At 40.2% G+C, this 17,367-nt stretch overlaps 1 protein-coding gene across 1 annotated transcript; it reads left to right on the top strand.

Annotated features, from left to right (window-relative positions):
* The first annotated feature begins 8,038 nt into the window (after positions 1-8,038).
* On the top strand, positions 8,039-13,342 carry LOC121401461 (protein KIBRA-like). The gene is made up of 2 exons (XM_041586164.1): positions 8,039-8,949; positions 13,010-13,342. The coding sequence occupies exons 1-2, from the start codon at positions 8,830-8,832 to the stop codon at positions 13,133-13,135; spliced, it is 246 nt and encodes an 81-aa protein (XP_041442098.1). The 5' UTR covers positions 8,039-8,829; the 3' UTR covers positions 13,136-13,342.
* Positions 13,343-17,367: the final 4,025 nt, after the last annotated feature.

Below are 17,367 nucleotides of genomic sequence, written 5' to 3'. Positions count from 1 at the left end.
GCATTTTTCACTGCACACTGTTGTTTATTTTTTGGCGCTGCTTTTTAGAAGTGCCTCTTTTGGGCTGGTTTTTGTACGGTGACTGGGATTTTGGAAAATTAGATCTGGGTGCCAGGTCCATGGTTAGGGGAGTAGCGAGGCTCAGGGCTGACTGGTAGGGGAGGCCATAAAATTGATTTAAATAGAGCTCTGTTGTGGTATTGTTGTGAGGCAAACAATGGACGGCTCCACTTGTGCAAGGCAATATGGCTCTGAATGACGGGAAAATGGGTCAGAGTAGGGCTAATCAAATGGGACGTGATAACCCCTTAAATTGGGAAGGAAATCTCCCTTCTGTTTGTTTCCCGTGTACATCAGTGCAGCTCTATGGGCTGGACCGGAGCCCCTGCACGTCCCACACCCACCCCCAGTGCTGAACTTGAGTCCGCCCATGTCTGTTTTACCCTACTGATCGGGATAGGGTTTCCTTACTGTGCCTGCTGTGCTGGGGGGAGACAATTGTGTCCGGGACGTTGCACTTTTCCTGAAGCCCCATACGAATGAAGCGAGGGAACGCGGGAGCCGAGTGGAGCATCGGGGAGGAGACTATGGATACCAGTGAGGATCTAGTTTGAAAGCTCTTTTGGTTTTACTGGGGACGATTGAGCAAAATGCTAGTGACACGTGAGTTTCTTTTCTCATTGAGATCATATTGCACGTGGTGTGCCCGCGGGCCGGGAGCCAGCCAGGCGAGTGCTGTTTGTGACTGGTACATCACCTTATATATATCAGACTGCTGGGGACATGTGACAGAGGAATGAGAAGGAAGGGGCGCAGACCCTGCGGCTGCTCTGGTGCCCAGGTGTTAGTATAGGGGGTCCTGGCTGATTGGGGGGTCTTTAAATATTATTTCACCCTCTCAAACACACATTGGGCTGATCAGGGGTCAGTAAGACATTCTGCAGTATGTATGTTGCTGAACTACAATTGTCTTGCCGCCACTGTGAGTTGTTGGTGTTTGTAGGTTACAGTGACCTGATGGGGCTGCAGGTTGCCTTTACAGATTCGTCTACTTTGCACCAGATGTATCAGCTTGTGTGCCCCCTCTATAGGCATTGCAGCCACCTTCAATACCAGCTAAATAATGTACAGAGAAAGCCACTTGTTTGATTTGGGATTAGATTTTAGTCCCCTGGTTAAACAAACTGCTCCGAATCTGCAAATGTTCCTCTGCTGGCTGCCGTTGTGCAGATGCGACTATCTGCCCCATGCCTATATACTGACATAGGGGCAATTGTTGTCTTTTAAAATGTGTGTCTGTTGCAATGTCAAATACTGTATACTGCTTAATTACAGTCGTGACATTTACACCATTGTTTGCACTTGGTACTCACATCTACTAGTAGTGATGGACAGGTGTCCACTGGACACTTGCTCTTGTACTACCTTCAAAGATGCATCTGGCACAAGGAAGAAAACACGCGGGGCTCCTGAAGTTCCATCTGCCTGTAGGTGCTCCTGATTTGTGAGTTGCACCCTCAGGTGTCCCGTTCACAGCCAGGCACATTGTGGGCAAATAAATGTATATATATACATATATATACATATATATATATATATATATACACATACATACAGATAAAGCCAGCTTGGTTTGTGTGTTTAAAGGTGGCCATAGACGTAGTCGTCAAACCAGCGAATCTCCCCGATATGCCCACACTGAAGTAGGCGATATTGGCTGATCCGATCGTGGGCCCTAGGCCTAACGATCAGATCATAATGGATCCAATACGGACGGTCGGATCTCGAGACCGCATAGATGCATAGATGCGGCAGCGATCCGATGGAATATATTAAGCTGCCCGATCGGGATCTGCCCGACTTTCAGTGCCTGTTACTGCACTGTGTTTATAAATGAGCCACATTGTCTTATTACAGAGAAAGCATATGTCAAAAACAAATCTATTTGGTTGAGATTTTGCCGGTGGGTTTTTTTCCCCAGAGACCAAGCCTGGTTAGACTTCTGGGGTAGTGACTGCTAAAGCTGCTGAATAAATTATTATTGGACTTTCTGTTGGTGACTGAAGTTGTATTTTCTGTTGTCACTGATTGCTGCTGAAAGCTGTTTGATTTCAAAATAAACGGACTGTTTTTCCTTCAACTTGGAGTGGCCTGCATTTATGGTGCAAACCCTGCTGTGATCCCCTTAACGTTCACAATTCATATATTTATCCAAATATAAATGATCAATCCTTATGGGAAGCAAAACCAGCCTATTGGGTTTATTTAATGTTAACACGATTTTTTAGAAGACTTAAGACATGAAGATCCAAATTACGGAAAGATCCATTATTTGGAAAGCCCCAGATCCTGAGCATTCTGGATAACAGATCATATACCTGTTTATATATAAAATCATATTACAATAATTTACATATAGTCACAAAGACACTGGTACATTCCCATAAGCAAAAGTGCCCTATGTTCATGTTGCTATAGGAACATTAATCCATCATTTTAATAATTTAAAAAAGGGATATCGGTTAACTAATGGTTTTATCTGTAAATGATTTTGTCTGCCTTGATTCTATGTTTAATTTCTTCACTGATAACATATTGTAAGTTTATTCCTCGTTTTACTTGCAATGAAATATTCTAAATTTTAACTGTTGAAGCCTCTTTTGTACATGAGCTAACTGATTTCATGTTTATGTTCACGTTTTGAATGTAAATACAAGGTTTATATAAGATGTAATATTCCTGTTATTTTGTTGCTGATTAAATCCTATGCTGTACCATTCAAATTCATTGTTTGTAAATATATTCACCCACAAACGGTAACATTCCTAAATCTGGTCCAAATCCCTCCATGACGATTCCCAAGCCACTCCCTAATAGGAACTGTTGCCACTTATTTCATAGCAGTTTGTTGTGCCCCATGGCTCAGTCTTCCTCCACACCCCTAATTTGCATATGCAGAGTCGGATTCGGTTGGGCCGGGCAGAAGTATTCGGACAAATCCTGCTGAAAAAGGCCAAATCCTGGCTGAACCGAATCCTGGATTCGGTGGCATCCCTAGTAAAAATGCACCTTTATTATTTTCCCACCACACTTCTGACTTGTCAAAGAGAAGTTTTTAACATTGGCACATATGGCTGCTTCTAGATTTTTGTTTGACACACTGTTAGGAGCATTGTGCATTAAAGGAGAACTCAACCCCCACTAATAAAACCCCTAACCCCGAACCCTACATAGTCCCCCTCTCTGCTCCCCCCCCTTGCAAGAGCCGGAAGATGGCGCCCACGAGCTCCGCTGCGCTTACTCTACACCTATAAGCGAGTAAAGAATAAGGGGCACTTATAGGTGTTATCACCTATGCCGGAGGGGGGGATTATGTAGGATTCTGGGTAGGGGTTTTATTAGTGGGGGGTTTGAGTTCTCCTTTAAATAGCATACACTTTCAAATACATCCCTTGTTCAAGTACTTCGTAAGAAGGATGCTGTGATTATCTTAAAGGCAATTATGCCGAATGGAATGAACTACATTAATGCTCAAAGGCAGTTTTAGGCATCCTTGCATTCTCCAAAATGGTCACAAGGTGACGCTTTGGTTGAGCTAGAAGCGATCAGCAGTAATATAAGTCATACCTCAGTATAAGAACAGTTCTGCAAAGTTAAAGGACGTGTCAACCAAAAAAAAAATGTTTAGCCTAATAAAACACAACACAATTATAACCAAATTTGCAATATGAATTTATTAAAAAATGGTTAGCTTTAAAATTTATTTGTACATGTAATTGCTATTGAAAGCAGCATTTGCTCAACATCTAGTTGTTACTTTTTAAACAATGTTATAAAAGCCTCATCCAGCAAGACAGGTCTATTAATCCATTGGCTTGTGTTACATTGTTTCAAAAGCCAGAGCCACCAGGGCAGAGAATTGAAAGGGACAAAGACTGCTTTCAAAAGCAATAAAAACAACTTAAAATCCACACACAATATGTAATGAATGTATATTGCAAAGTTGCTTCGAATTATGGTTTTATTTTATTAGCCAAAAAATTATTTTTTGGCTTGACGTCCTTTAAAGGAAGATAGACGACAAAGCAGCATAACATGTACACGGTACAGGTATGGGATCTGTTATCCGGAAACCTGTTATCCAGAAATCTCCGAATTACAGAAAGGATGTCTCCCGAGACTCCATTTTATCCAAATAATCCACTTTTTTAAAAATGATTTCCTTTTTCTCTGTAATAATAAAACAGTAGCTTGTACTTGATCCCAACTAAGATATAATTAATCCTTATTGGAAGCAAAATCAGTCTATTGGGGTTATTTCATGTTTACATGATTTTCTAGTAGACTTGAGGTATGAAGATCCGAATTACGGAAAGATCCATTATCCTGAAAATCCCAGATCCCAAGCATTCTGGATAACAGGTCCCATACCTGTATCAAGAAGAAGAAGAAACAAATGTGGCTGCATTAAGGAGCCTAAATGATTTTTTTTTTTTAAAAAACAGCCTGTTCTGTTCAATTGATCATTAGCTTTTTAAAAAAAATAAAATAAAAAATGTGGTTGTTTGTGTTTATTAACAATTAGCAATTTAAAGGCAACAGCCATACTCTGCTATATTTATACACATAAAACTATATCCGTAGTATTGAATGAAATCAATCAGAAATCACAATGTTTCTAACACAAGTCAGTGTAATATGCATCCAATTAAATAAATGGTCAAGGAAGCCCATAAAAAAAAACTGAGGTATATATATATAAAAAAAAATATAAAACATAAAAATTCACATTTTTATTATTTCTCAGACAATTTTCTCAAGCTGTATTCCCATAGTCTCTGAGCTTCCAAGATATTTATGTGACAAAAATGGTAGGGAATATTAGAAAAATCTCAATTTAGTGGGTAAAATACTCTTTTACATGATATGTATAAACAACAAAGCTTTATGAATATGTTTTTTATTTGACACATGTTTTAGACCAGTTGGTGCTGGTGCTCCGTTTTTGGATTTTAGCAGCTAATCGGTTGCTGGGGTCCAATTTACAGCGGCACACAGCCAGTGGTTTGAATGAAAGACTGGGAAATGAACAACTATATCATTCTAGTCTCACAGTGCAATAGTTTTTTGGCTGCTGGGGACAGTGACCCCGAGTTGAAAGCTGTAAAGAGGCAGTAGAGGGAGGCAAATCATTTAAGAACAAAAAAAATGAAGGGGTGGTTCACCTTTAATTTATAGCCATTATAGAATGGCTAATTCTAAGCAACTTTTCAACTGGCCTTCATTTTTTCTTTTTTAAAGTTTTTGCATTATTTGCCTTTTTACTCTGACTATTTCCAGCTTTCAAATGTAGGTCGCTGACCCCATCTAAAAAAACAAATGCTCTGTAAGGCTGCAAATGTATGGTTATTGTAACTTTTTATTACTCCTCTTTCTATTCACGCCATCTCCTTTTCATATTCCAGTCTCTCATTCAAATCAATGCAAGGTTGCTAGGGTAATTTGGACACTAGCAACCAGATTGCTGAAATTGCAAAGTGGAGAACTGCTGAATAAAATTTGTAAATAACATTGTCCCAGAATATCCCGCTCTACCTGATGCCAAATGTTAATTTAAAGGTGAACAGCCCCTTTAGGAACACCCGCAGAGTTGTTAAGATTGGGACATTCTATAACTTGCTAAAAGTTAACTCAAAGGTGAGCTGTCCCTTTAATAAGGATACCCTCATTTAGTGCATAGCACATTATTTCACAGTACAGGTATGGGACCTATTATCCAGAATGCTCGAGACCTGGGGTTTTCCGGATAACGGACCATTCCATAATTTGCATCTTCATACCTTAAGGGGCAGATTTACTAAAGGTCGAATTTTGAAGTTAAAAAAACTTAGAAATCCGACCCTCGAATTGAAATCCTTCGACTTCGAATATAGAAGTCAAAGGATTTTTAGCGTATTCGATCGATTGAATAGAAATCGTTCGATCGAACGATTAAATAGTTTGAATCGAACGATTCGAACGATTTTTAGCGATCGATCGAAGGATTTCTATTCGATCAAAAAAATCTTAGAAAAGTGCTGTGGAAGGTCCCAATAGGCTAACATTACACTTCGGTAGCTTTAATTTGGCGAAGTATGAATTCAAAGTTTTTTTTTAAAGAGACAGTACTTTGATTATCGAATGGTCGAATATTCAAACGATTTTTACTTCGAATCGAAGTCGAAGTAAATTCGAAGTCGTATTCTCCTATTCGATGGTCGAAGTATTTACTTCGAAATTCGAACTTTTTTAACTTCGAAAATTCACTCGAGCTTAGTAAATCTGCCCCTAAGTGTACTAGAAAATCATTTAAATATTAAATAACCCCAATAGGCTGATTTTGCTTCCAATAAGGGAGTCTATGGGAGATGGCCTTTCCGTAATTCGGAGCTTTCTGGATAATGGGGTTCTGAATAAGGGATCCCATACCTGTACTGTATAAAAGACGGTTGGTGTGTGATCACAAACTACAGTGCAAGGATTAGCCAACATGAAACTAAAATCATTTCTGCTCAGCTCCAGTGAAGTTTTACATATGCGGCCTCTTGAATTTCCCTGCGCTGCATCTTGACAATGCGCCACGACTATGACAGAAGTTTGTTATTACTACACCTGAATTGTGCAAAAACAGCCAGAGTGCTGAGAAACCCCACAACAAATAAAAGGACTTGGCACACCGCTGGCGCATGAGAAAAGAGGAAAACAAAATGGTTGGCAGCAGCTCTGCGTAGAAGCAGCATTCCTAATCACTTGTTTGCTTCTTTCGGTCGTATGATTTACTGCTATTCCTGAGTCAGATGCAGCATCGCGAATCCTTTTTAATGTACAAGCCCGCTGCTAATGTATCTCTTTAAAACAAAACGTATTTTTGGGATTCACCAGAAGCAAGCATCAAATCATGTTAAAAATCTGTTTCCAGGCCACATTGCTTTGTAGTAGGAATTCTGAAGAGAGATGCCAATATCAAAGCAAGGTTCAGGGGTAGCACTTCAGGAAGAATGGAACGTCGGGAAGTACAGGTATGGGATCTGTTATCCGGAAACCCATTATCCAGAAAGCTCAGAATTAGGGAATGACCATCTCCTATAGACTCCATAACATTCGGGCCAAATTCCAAAGTAGTGGATTCAGCACATCGTTACAACAAAACTAAATGGTACGCGTATGGCTGGCTGATCCTGAGGAAGATATAATGGAGTTCATCCCCAAGATGATTACAAAAGTGCAGTAGTGCCAACATGAATCAGCTGTGCTGAAAGTTAAAAAGGAACTTAAAGGAGAAGGAATACCATTTTACACTTGGGGGTGCCAAAAGTTACTCACCCCCAAGTGACTACTTTTACTTACCTAACGTTGAGGCACGGATAAAATTTCACTTTTCTCACTAAATCAGAGTGCTGCTGAAATACCTTCTTGAATATGCATTAGACCTGGGCAGACAGAGTCACGGTCGGCACCAGACGCTACAAAAAGCTGTGAGAGTGTTTGTTCAGCACTACTTTGTCTTTGTGGTACTTTTACTTACCTGACACCCAAGGCCGGTACTCCTATCAGCAGAAAATAGCACCGACTCAGGGTTCTTCTAGCGAGCACCACGGAGAGATCCTCTTCCTGCTTCATCGGTTTTCAAATTTCCCAGGGCAGACACATGCGCAGTAGAGCGAAATAGCTGGCTTTTTTGTTAAAGTTTGGCTTCTCGCTCTACTGTGCATGTGCAGCCATTAGAAGACCCAAACAAGCAGGATGAAAATCAATCCATGGCGCTCGATAGAAGAACCCTGGGTGACCCCTGTGACAAGTTTGAAATCATGGATCATTGCTGCTATTGACAAGCTGAAACTTTAGGTTCAGTATGTAAAATATGGTATTTTTAGCCACATTTCTTTTTAGGGTTTAGTTCTCCTTTAAGTCTGAAACAAAGCAGTTGTTTACAGTCTGACACAGTATTTCCTAGAAAAGCTTCAAGTGAAGGAGCATGCTCAGTAGGGGCGGAAAAACTGCTGCTGAGAAATGTATAAGCTAACGGACCAAACATTGAATTCTTCAGAGCCTGGTGGTCAGCATTCCTCATACAAAGCAAATATGAGACCCCCATTAGTTACTTCTAAAATAAGTTTCTTTATTCTTTAAGTATGCAAGGGAAGTACTGGTGACAAATCAGACACAGTTCCAGTGAGAAATGTGGAATTGTCTGGAGAGAGTGGAGAAAACTTACGGAAGAATATTAGGAAAGTAAGACTAAAATAGCAGCTGAAATAACAGCCACAGCGGCCTGTGTAAATATTTGCACAGTAAGATAACGAATGAAAGACGTTGCAGGAATTGAAGATGAGTCCCACACAAAATAAGTGGGGGGGAAAATACTTTTTTATTTATTAAGGGATACGTGAGCGCGAATTTTGAATGAAAAAAGGCTTTTGACTATAATTTTCTTTGGCTGAACATGTGGAGCAGGAGCACTGTCAGTGTCTTTTATTTCAGATGATGCTGTAGGCATACAGGACACAGTGATCAAGACAGACTGAAGATCTACTGGTTATAGTTGGTAGATGGCACACACACACATATATATATATATATAATTATATATATACAGATACATAAAAGACAAGGTTTAAAACGACACATTCATCAGGTTTAACAGTCTGTCAAAGTGAAACTGCCTAATATTTTAGCTGATCCAGAGGAAGGCAAAATTTCCTATCTAATGCACTCGGGGTGGGGCTCAGTGTAACTTCTATAGGGAAATCAGATCAGTCCCCTTTTTATAAAGCTAAGCACATTATCCACATGTACTCCAAGGCCAGTCTCCATCGGGGATTCACCAAGCGCCTGGGTGAGAATGAGCTACCTCAGCGGGTGAAGGATGATGACACATTCAAGCTTCTGCTTAGACAAGTGGAGAAACAGGTAAGGAGGAAAAGGTGCTCTTTAAAGAAACAGTTCAGTGTAAAAATAAAAGCTAGTAGTATAGATAGTATTTACATAATAAAAAATGTTTCTAATATAGTTAATTACCCAAAAATGTCACGTATAAAGGCTGGAGTGACTGGATGTCGAACAGAACATTACTTTGTGCTTTTCAGCTCTCTAACTCCGAGATAGTCAGCAACTTTAAGGGGAGCCACATGGGACATATCTGTTCAGTGAGTTTGTAATTGATCCTCAGCATGCATCTCAGAATCAAAAACAACAATTATGATCCATGTGCCGCCCCTACTCAAGTCACTGATTGGTTATTGCCTAGTAACCAATCAGTGGAAACCAAGAGAGCTGAAAAGCACAAAGTAGTGTTCTGTATTATGTTACACATCAATCACTCCAGCCTTAATACATTACATTTTTGACTAACTATATTACAAAATTTTTTATTTTGCACAATTTATCTATTTACCCAGTTTTTATTTCTATGCTGAACAATTCCTTCAACTGTATCCTTGCCCCTGTGACTGTCACATTCATATAAAGAAGATGAACATGTTTATTAGTGCTCAGTTGCACTGGTATATAAGGGATGCGTCTGCCCAGCTGGTGCTACATTACAGACTGCAGGCAGTTACAGCGATGTACAATAAGGATCAATAGACTGCTCTTACATACTTCACCAGCTGTCTTTTACACCTGCGGGTATCCTTCTATTACACAGACCTGAAAGCCACTCAAACTATTTATAAAGCATTAAAGCTTTGCCAGAGGAAGGCAAAAAAAAAAAAAACATTTGAAGCCTCTCCAATTTGCATCAGAGGGGGAAAAAAATCCTTCCTGACTCCAAAATGGCAATCGGACTAGTCCATGGATCAACTTGTACTATGAGCTATCTTCCATAACCCTGAATTCCCTCACTTGCTAAATAGCCATCCAACCCATTCTTAAAGCTATCTAATGTATCAGCCTGTACAACTGATTCAGGGAGAGAATTCAGCAATTCTTTTAACCCTTAAAGGAATAGTTCAGCATGAAAATGAAAACTGTGTAAATAGATAAAAAAATGTTTCTAATATAGTTAGTTGGGCAAAAATGTAATGTATAAAGGCTGGAGTGACTGGATGTCTAACATAATAGCCAGAACACTACTTCCTGCTTTTCAGCTCTATAACTCTGAGCTAGTCAGCGATTTGAAGGGGAGCCATATGGTACATTTCTGTTTAGTGAGTTTGCAATTGATCCTCAGCATTCAGCTCAGATTCAAAAACAACAGATATGACCCATGTGGACCCCTTCAAGTTACTGCCTGGTAAACAGGGTAACCAGTCAGTGGAAACCAAGAGAGTTGGAAAGCAGGAAGACATTCAGTCACTCCAGCTACATACATTTTTGCCTAACTAACATTTTTTATTTTGCACAGCCTATCTATTTACCCAGTTTTTATTTTTACACTGAACTGTTCCTTTAAAAAGACCCCTCGGCCCGCCCCCAATCCCCTGTAAACTTAGCTTTTGTCCTGTTTGGAAATCGCCGCGCCGTGGCCCGCCTCCTTTTACGTCATAGCCCCTTTGACATCACACCCACCCCTTTTTGTACCCGCCCCCACCAGCCAGTAAAAAATTTAGCAATAGGTGCCAACCCTAATAGTCGCCCTGTCGGCTTTTCTGAAGAGGCGTGCCAGCGGCGTTTCGGTAAGTTGTTTTTTAAATAAAGACTTTGCGATTTTAAATGTTACATATACAGTATCTTGGTGGGTTTTTTTTTTCATTCTATACAAACGAATTTTTAAAAAAAATAATTGGCATTGCTGGTCCTTTAAAGGAGAAGCAAACCCAAAAGTTAAAAACCCTTACCCCCCTACCCTACATAGATCCCTCCTCCTGCCCCCAACTTGTGTTACCCTGTGCAAATACCCCTAAGTCTTTACTTACCCCTCAGTGCAGATTCTGTCCAGTGGAGTTCACGGCAGCCATGTTCTTTTCTTCGGTAATTTTCGGAATGAGACCAGCGGAGTGGCGCATTTGCAATTTTCTGTCTCGCGACAACTGCGGCATGCGCCGAAACTCATGAAAATTGCTGAAGCGCCCGTCTCATTCCAAAGATTACCGAATCGGCTAAAGATGGCGCTCGTGAACTCCGATGCCTGCATCTGCACCGAGGGGTAAGTATAAAGTAAGGGGCATTTGCCCGTAGTAACACTTAGGCTGGGGGAGGGGGTCTATGTAGGGTAGGGGGAGGGGTTTTTAACTTTTGGGTTTGCTTCTCCTTTAAGTGACACCTGTCTAACTCACTTTACTGGTATATGCAGGGAATGCCAATGGGAGCAAATATTGATGCTTTCTTATACAAAGAGGTCTGTGGATCTTGTGGGCTAGCTGATGCCTCAAGATACCTGTGCCTGCTGTTTTGATAAAACATTTACATATGTAGTGGTGTTGTGGCTGGGAAAACACTAGCAGGACGGTAAATATCTCCCAGAGACCCAGCTTATGAGCAGAATAACAGACGCTGTGAGTGAGTCATACCCTGGGGAAGTGATGTCACTACGTAGGGGGAGGGGGGCTCTCTGCTCAGGGGTAAAGCAGGAAGTGGGTGTGTGTGAGAGACTGCTGTGAAGGAATATACTCCTGCGCTAATTGCTTTGGAGCTTGAGGAGATAAACCATACTGTTCTTTTGAACAAAGTGTGTCATTTCTTGTTACCAATACGTTACTATGCTCTGCAAAACTCTGCTGTGAATAAAGCATTCAGTTTGCCTGGATATCATTGACCTTCTGCTGTGAAATATATGTCCATACCTGTATATATTAAATACATGGTGGTCTGTCTGGAGAATGAAAACAACACTGGTTTAAAGTGAACTATGTTAACTAGTTATCTACGACTAGTATGTTATAGAATGGCTAATTCTAAGCACTTTTCAATCACCTTCATTATTTTTTATAGTTGACTGCATCTAAAAACACATGCTCTGCAAGGCCACAACTGTATGGCTATTGCCATTTTATATAAAACATCTTAATATGCAGACCCTCTCCTTTGCATGTTCCAGTCTCTTAATCAAATCGGTGTGTGGTTGCTAGGATAACTTGGGCCCTAGCAACCAGATTGATGAAACTGCCAACTGGAGAGGTGCTGAATAAAAAGCGAAATAACTCAAAAGACACAAATAATAAAAAATGAAAACCAATAGCCAATTGTCTCAGAATATCACCCTCTACATCCTACTAAACGTTAACTCAAAAGGCAAACAACCCCCTTTAATTAAACTCTCGTTATATTGCAAATTTGAATTTGGACCCTAGCAACCGGATTGATGAAATTGCCAAGTGTAGAGCTGCTGAATTAGATTCTAAATAACCACAAATAATAAATAACTGAAATCCAACTGCAAATTGTCTCAGAATATCACTCTCTACATCATAGATAGGGTAACGTGGACCCTAGCAACCAGATTTATGAAAATTGCCAAGTGTAGAGCTGCTTTTTTAGAAGCTAAATAACCCCAAAACCACAAATACTAAAAAATTGAAATCCAACTGCTACTGTTTTTGTCTCAGAATATCACTCTCATGCAAAAAGTTAATTTGAAGGTGAACAACCCCTTTAATTAAACTGTCATTGTAATGCAAATTTATCTGGGGCCCAGACTGATGAAATTGCAAACTGAAGAGCTGCTAAATAAGAAGCTAAATAACCCAAAAACCTAAAAGAATAAATAATTAACCCCAGCTGCATATTGTCTCAGAATATAACTCTCTACATCATATGGAAAGTTAATTCAAAGGTGAACAACATAAAATACATACAACATTTTTAGGATTGAGACTTCAACTGGTGTAGTAATATGTTTCATCAGTAGATAGAGCTATTGTAATATAAACTGATTGTAGTTTTAGCACACAAGCTCTGTGCTTGATAAAGGAAAGTAAAATAACAACTTTTACATGGGTTCATCTTAGTGAAATTCATCCTACAACGGCTTGAATTGGCACTTTCTGTTTCCTCGTTGCACTAATGGTTATTTAACCACTAAACCACCCAGGTACAGAAGATCGAGCAGAAATACGAGATGCAAGCAGATAAGATGATGAGAGCAGCAGCAAAGGATGTGCACAGGTTACGAGGGCAGAGCAGCAAGGAGCCTTTGGAGGTGCAGTCATTCAGGTGAGTCTAATGAAATACACCTATGGGATTTGTATTATGTAAAGTGCTGTATTACTATATGCCTCAGGGTGTTATGCCAGGAGAACCCAGAATGTACACAAGGGATATAAGAGGAATTAAAATAGGCTTTCACTGAAGTTTGGCCCTGCTTATTGTATAGTTCTTTACACCTCTATGCCATGTGCGACTATAAAAATACATTTTAAAAAATAAAGATAAATCAAAAAGATTAGGCCAATATTTAACATACAGGTATAGGACCTGTTATTCAGAATGCTCGGGACCTGGGGTTTTCCAGAGAATGGATCTTTCTGTAATTTGGATCTTCATACCTTAAGTCTACTAGAAAATTATGTAAACATTAAATAAATCCAAATAGGCTGGTTTTGCTTCCAATAAGGATTCATTATATGTTAGTCTGGATCAAGTACACTAGATTATTACAGAGAAAAATTAAATCATGTTTAAAAATTTAGATAAAATGCAGTCTATGGGAGATGGTAATTCCGTTATTCGAAACTTTCTGGATAATGGGTTTCCGGATAACAGATCCCATACCTGTATTAAGAAATGATTTAAAGGTGAAATTCCCCTTTTAACTTCTTCCAAATAAAACCCTCTCTCCATATATATATTTATATATATATAGATATAGATATAGATATAGATATAGATATAGATATATATATATATATATATATATATATATATATATATATATATATATATATATATATATCAACACTTGTTTTTATTGTTTGAAAAGTCTGTGGTATAATCCTACTCTACAGTGCAAAATCCAGGGGTCCTGCTGAGACACTGGCCAGTAGGTCCTCATATTCTTTAGGCTGAGTTCAGGGACCGTCTCATAAGATACTCTATATACAGACTATAGAAGTCGCAATACTAGGATGATTAGTCATTTATTCAGATTTGCATTACATGGCAGCTCAGAAACCAGTGTGCTTTGGCAGTAGGAAATCATTAATCAGCTCTGAGCACCAACTTCTTTGACAGACAAACCTTATTTTCTGCTTGATGATTTTTGAGGACCCCTAAGGCTTGGCGTCTCACGCTGAGCACATGCAGTGCCACTGGAAACTCACAAAATGTTCAGGCCCGTGTTGACAACTTTGAAAGGCCTGGATCATAACAGTTGTGGGACTAATTAACTTGTGTTTAACGGGGACATCATGGTTGATGGGCTCCCATGACTAAAAAGGTGGCTAACAGGCTTTTCCTGTGAAAAATAGCCATCTTACAAAGTGATGCGTTTAAACCAGACTTTAGTAAAGCAGCTTTCACAAGAATGTCATAGTAGAAGCTGGAAGGCACAAACCTACACCTCAAATGCTCCAGTCCCTAACTGGCACAGTCAGAGCCGGACTGGGAGTAAAAAGCAGCCCGGGCAAAAAAAATCGAAAGCAGCCCATGTGGTAAACACACAATGCTCTTGTACTCTTTACAAGACACACTTGTAAATTTGGTTAAAGTATATATTGGTGTCCACTTTGTGGGTCTGTTCACCTTCGATGTATGCAAATAAAATGATCCTCAAATAATTGTGATATACTGGCATAAATGCTATAATTCATCAATGCAGTTGCCTATATAAATCAATCAACGGCTTGAAAATTAAAGTAAAGGTCCAAATTGCTTTTATGGGGAACCACTCTGATGCAATTTAGCATCTGTTAGTAAATCAGTCCCAGTGTATTTAAAGAGCATTTTTAAACAACTACCCTCAAACCTTCCTGTTATATGGTAAATAGTACAGGGGAATACTTATGCTGACCTGGTTTTCTGGTATATCTCTGTACAGACTATGAGCAATCTTAGGGGGCTGTTCCTGCTGAATTGTGCTTAGTACAGGGGCATGGCTATGCTGCCATAGTTTGTATATAAATGTACATTTATGTATAAATACCCTCAGAAATCATTGTGGCATTTCCATTAATAAATACCGCCCCATAAATCACATCAGGATTGGCAGAGTGGCAATTCCATGCATAAATACCCAAAAATGCAAAGCAGAAGAATGGCACAACTGGAATTTTGCTAGCAAGGAAATAGTTAAAATTCACAAGGCAGTGTATAAATATGATTTGTAGCCTTACTGGGCCAGCATTCTTTCTGCACTAGTCTGGGGGGGGGGGGAGAGGATGAATCTGCAAGCACCCATGATACCCCCATTAGACCGCCCTCAATTCCTCTATTGTGTAATTAGCGCTTTCTCTTTGCCTCTCATTAACCCACTATTATGCAGGGGATTTCAAAATCACTTTGCCAGCAGTGGGTAACCAGCCCTTAAAGTTTCCCAGCAATGCATCAACTTCCAGTCCAGCTCTAACAACATCCTATCTCTGAGTGCTGCCTCTCTAAATTCACTGCAGGGCAGGCCTTAAGGAACGCATTTTAGGACATCCTGCTGCGAAATACATCTCCTTCATGCGATGTCCTATGTTTTCGGAATGGTGCATCTGTTGCTTTTACCGTCAGTCATCGTCCAAATCTGCAATCGCACCTGCGTCCTCTACCCTTCATTCTCAGCCGTCATACGAACTGCGCCCTCAGTCTTCCCCCTCAGCCCTCCACCCTCGCTCACCACTTCAGAAAGTTATGAATAAGACTGTCGGCTGAAAAGAGAGATCTGCGGGGGAGTACTGAGCAGGGAGGGCGGAGGGACGAGGACTAAAAGGCAGAGGATTGAGGGCGGAAGGCAGAGGATTGAGGGCGGAAGGAAGAGGATTGAGGGTGGAGGATGGAGGATTGAGGGTGGAGGATGGAGGGCTGATGGCAGAGTTGGTAAGACTGAAGGTTGAGAAGGGAGGGTAGAGGACGGAGGTGCGATTGCAGATTTCAACGATGACTGACGGTAAAAGCAACCGATGCGCCATTCCAAAGACATAGGACATCGCATGAAGGAGAAGTATTTCGCTGCAGGATGTCCTAACACCATACCTGTATAAAAATATGCCTTTTCTCTGGTGGACTTCCGTTATCCTTATTTTGACTCATAACTGGCCCTTAATTTGATTGGCAGGTCTATGTTTCGGCTGTCATCACTTCCTGTATAAACTTAGTTACACAAAAAGTCTGTCCAGCTCGGAACTATGTTTTGATAAAGCCCCTGAGAGATACTGATACGTTGGTGTTTAACAGTTCTATAAAACTCCACTCAACATTGTGTGTGATTATCTCGCATAACACAGGTAATTGGAGCTAACAATACATAACAACATGTAGGCTTTTATCATGACAAGCAATTTTACAGAACAGGAATGGGACCTGTTATCCAGAATCGCTAGGGACTGGGTTTTCAGACAGAATAAACAGATCTTTCTGTAATTTGGATCTTCGTGCGTTGTCTAGCCAAAAAATCATGTAAACTTGAAATAAACCCAATAGGTAGTTTTGCTCTTAATTATATCTTAGTTTGGATCATTCATTTTGACAATCATTTTAAAAAAATTTGGTATTATTTGGATAAATAGAGTCCGTAATTAGAGCTTTCCCTGGATAACAGGTTTCCAAGATACACGGATCCCCATCCCTGCAGGGTCAAACTGGTGGGTGGCAGGGCTCACCAGGGCTGCTGCCGCAAGGGCCCGTGCGCACACACCCCCTACATGGACGCAGCGAGAGGGAGATCAATGGATTAAGAGAGGCCAGATCAGTGGCCTGGGGATACAACGAATGCCAGTACGCTTTTGCAGGACTTTGATTCCACTTCACGAACAGCTTGAGGGGGGGCACTGGGTCATATCTGTTGCTTTTGAATCTGAGCTGAATGCTGAGGATCAATTACAACTCACTGAACAGAAATTGTACCAATGGTGGCCCCCCTTCAAGTGCTTGATAACTCAGAGTTTATAGGAGTGCTGAAAAGCAGGGAAGTGGATGGAGCTAGATATATTATTAGACTCTGTTACTGCCAGCCTTTTATATATTACAGTTTTTGGCAAACTAACTATATTAGAAATCATTTTTTATTTTGCAACAGCCTATCTATTTACACAGTTTTATTTTACACTGAACTATTCCTTTAAGTGGACCTGTCACCCCAGACCCAAAAAACTGTATAATAAAAGTCATATTCAAATTAAACATGATCCAATTTCTAATTTTTTATTAAAGCATGCTTAGCTGTCATCAAATATTGTCTGCCTCCTCTAATGCCTTTAGGCATAGAGGCGGGCAGACAATTACTTTCACTTTCGCCCATATCAGACTTTG

The sequence above is a fragment of the Xenopus laevis genome, chromosome 3L (genome assembly GCF_017654675.1).
Source record: "Xenopus laevis strain J_2021 chromosome 3L, Xenopus_laevis_v10.1, whole genome shotgun sequence".
Taxonomy (NCBI): domain Eukaryota; kingdom Metazoa; phylum Chordata; class Amphibia; order Anura; family Pipidae; genus Xenopus; species Xenopus laevis.
The sequence above is the reverse complement of the archived record's forward strand: the minus strand, read 5'-3'. Positions and strand labels throughout refer to the sequence as shown.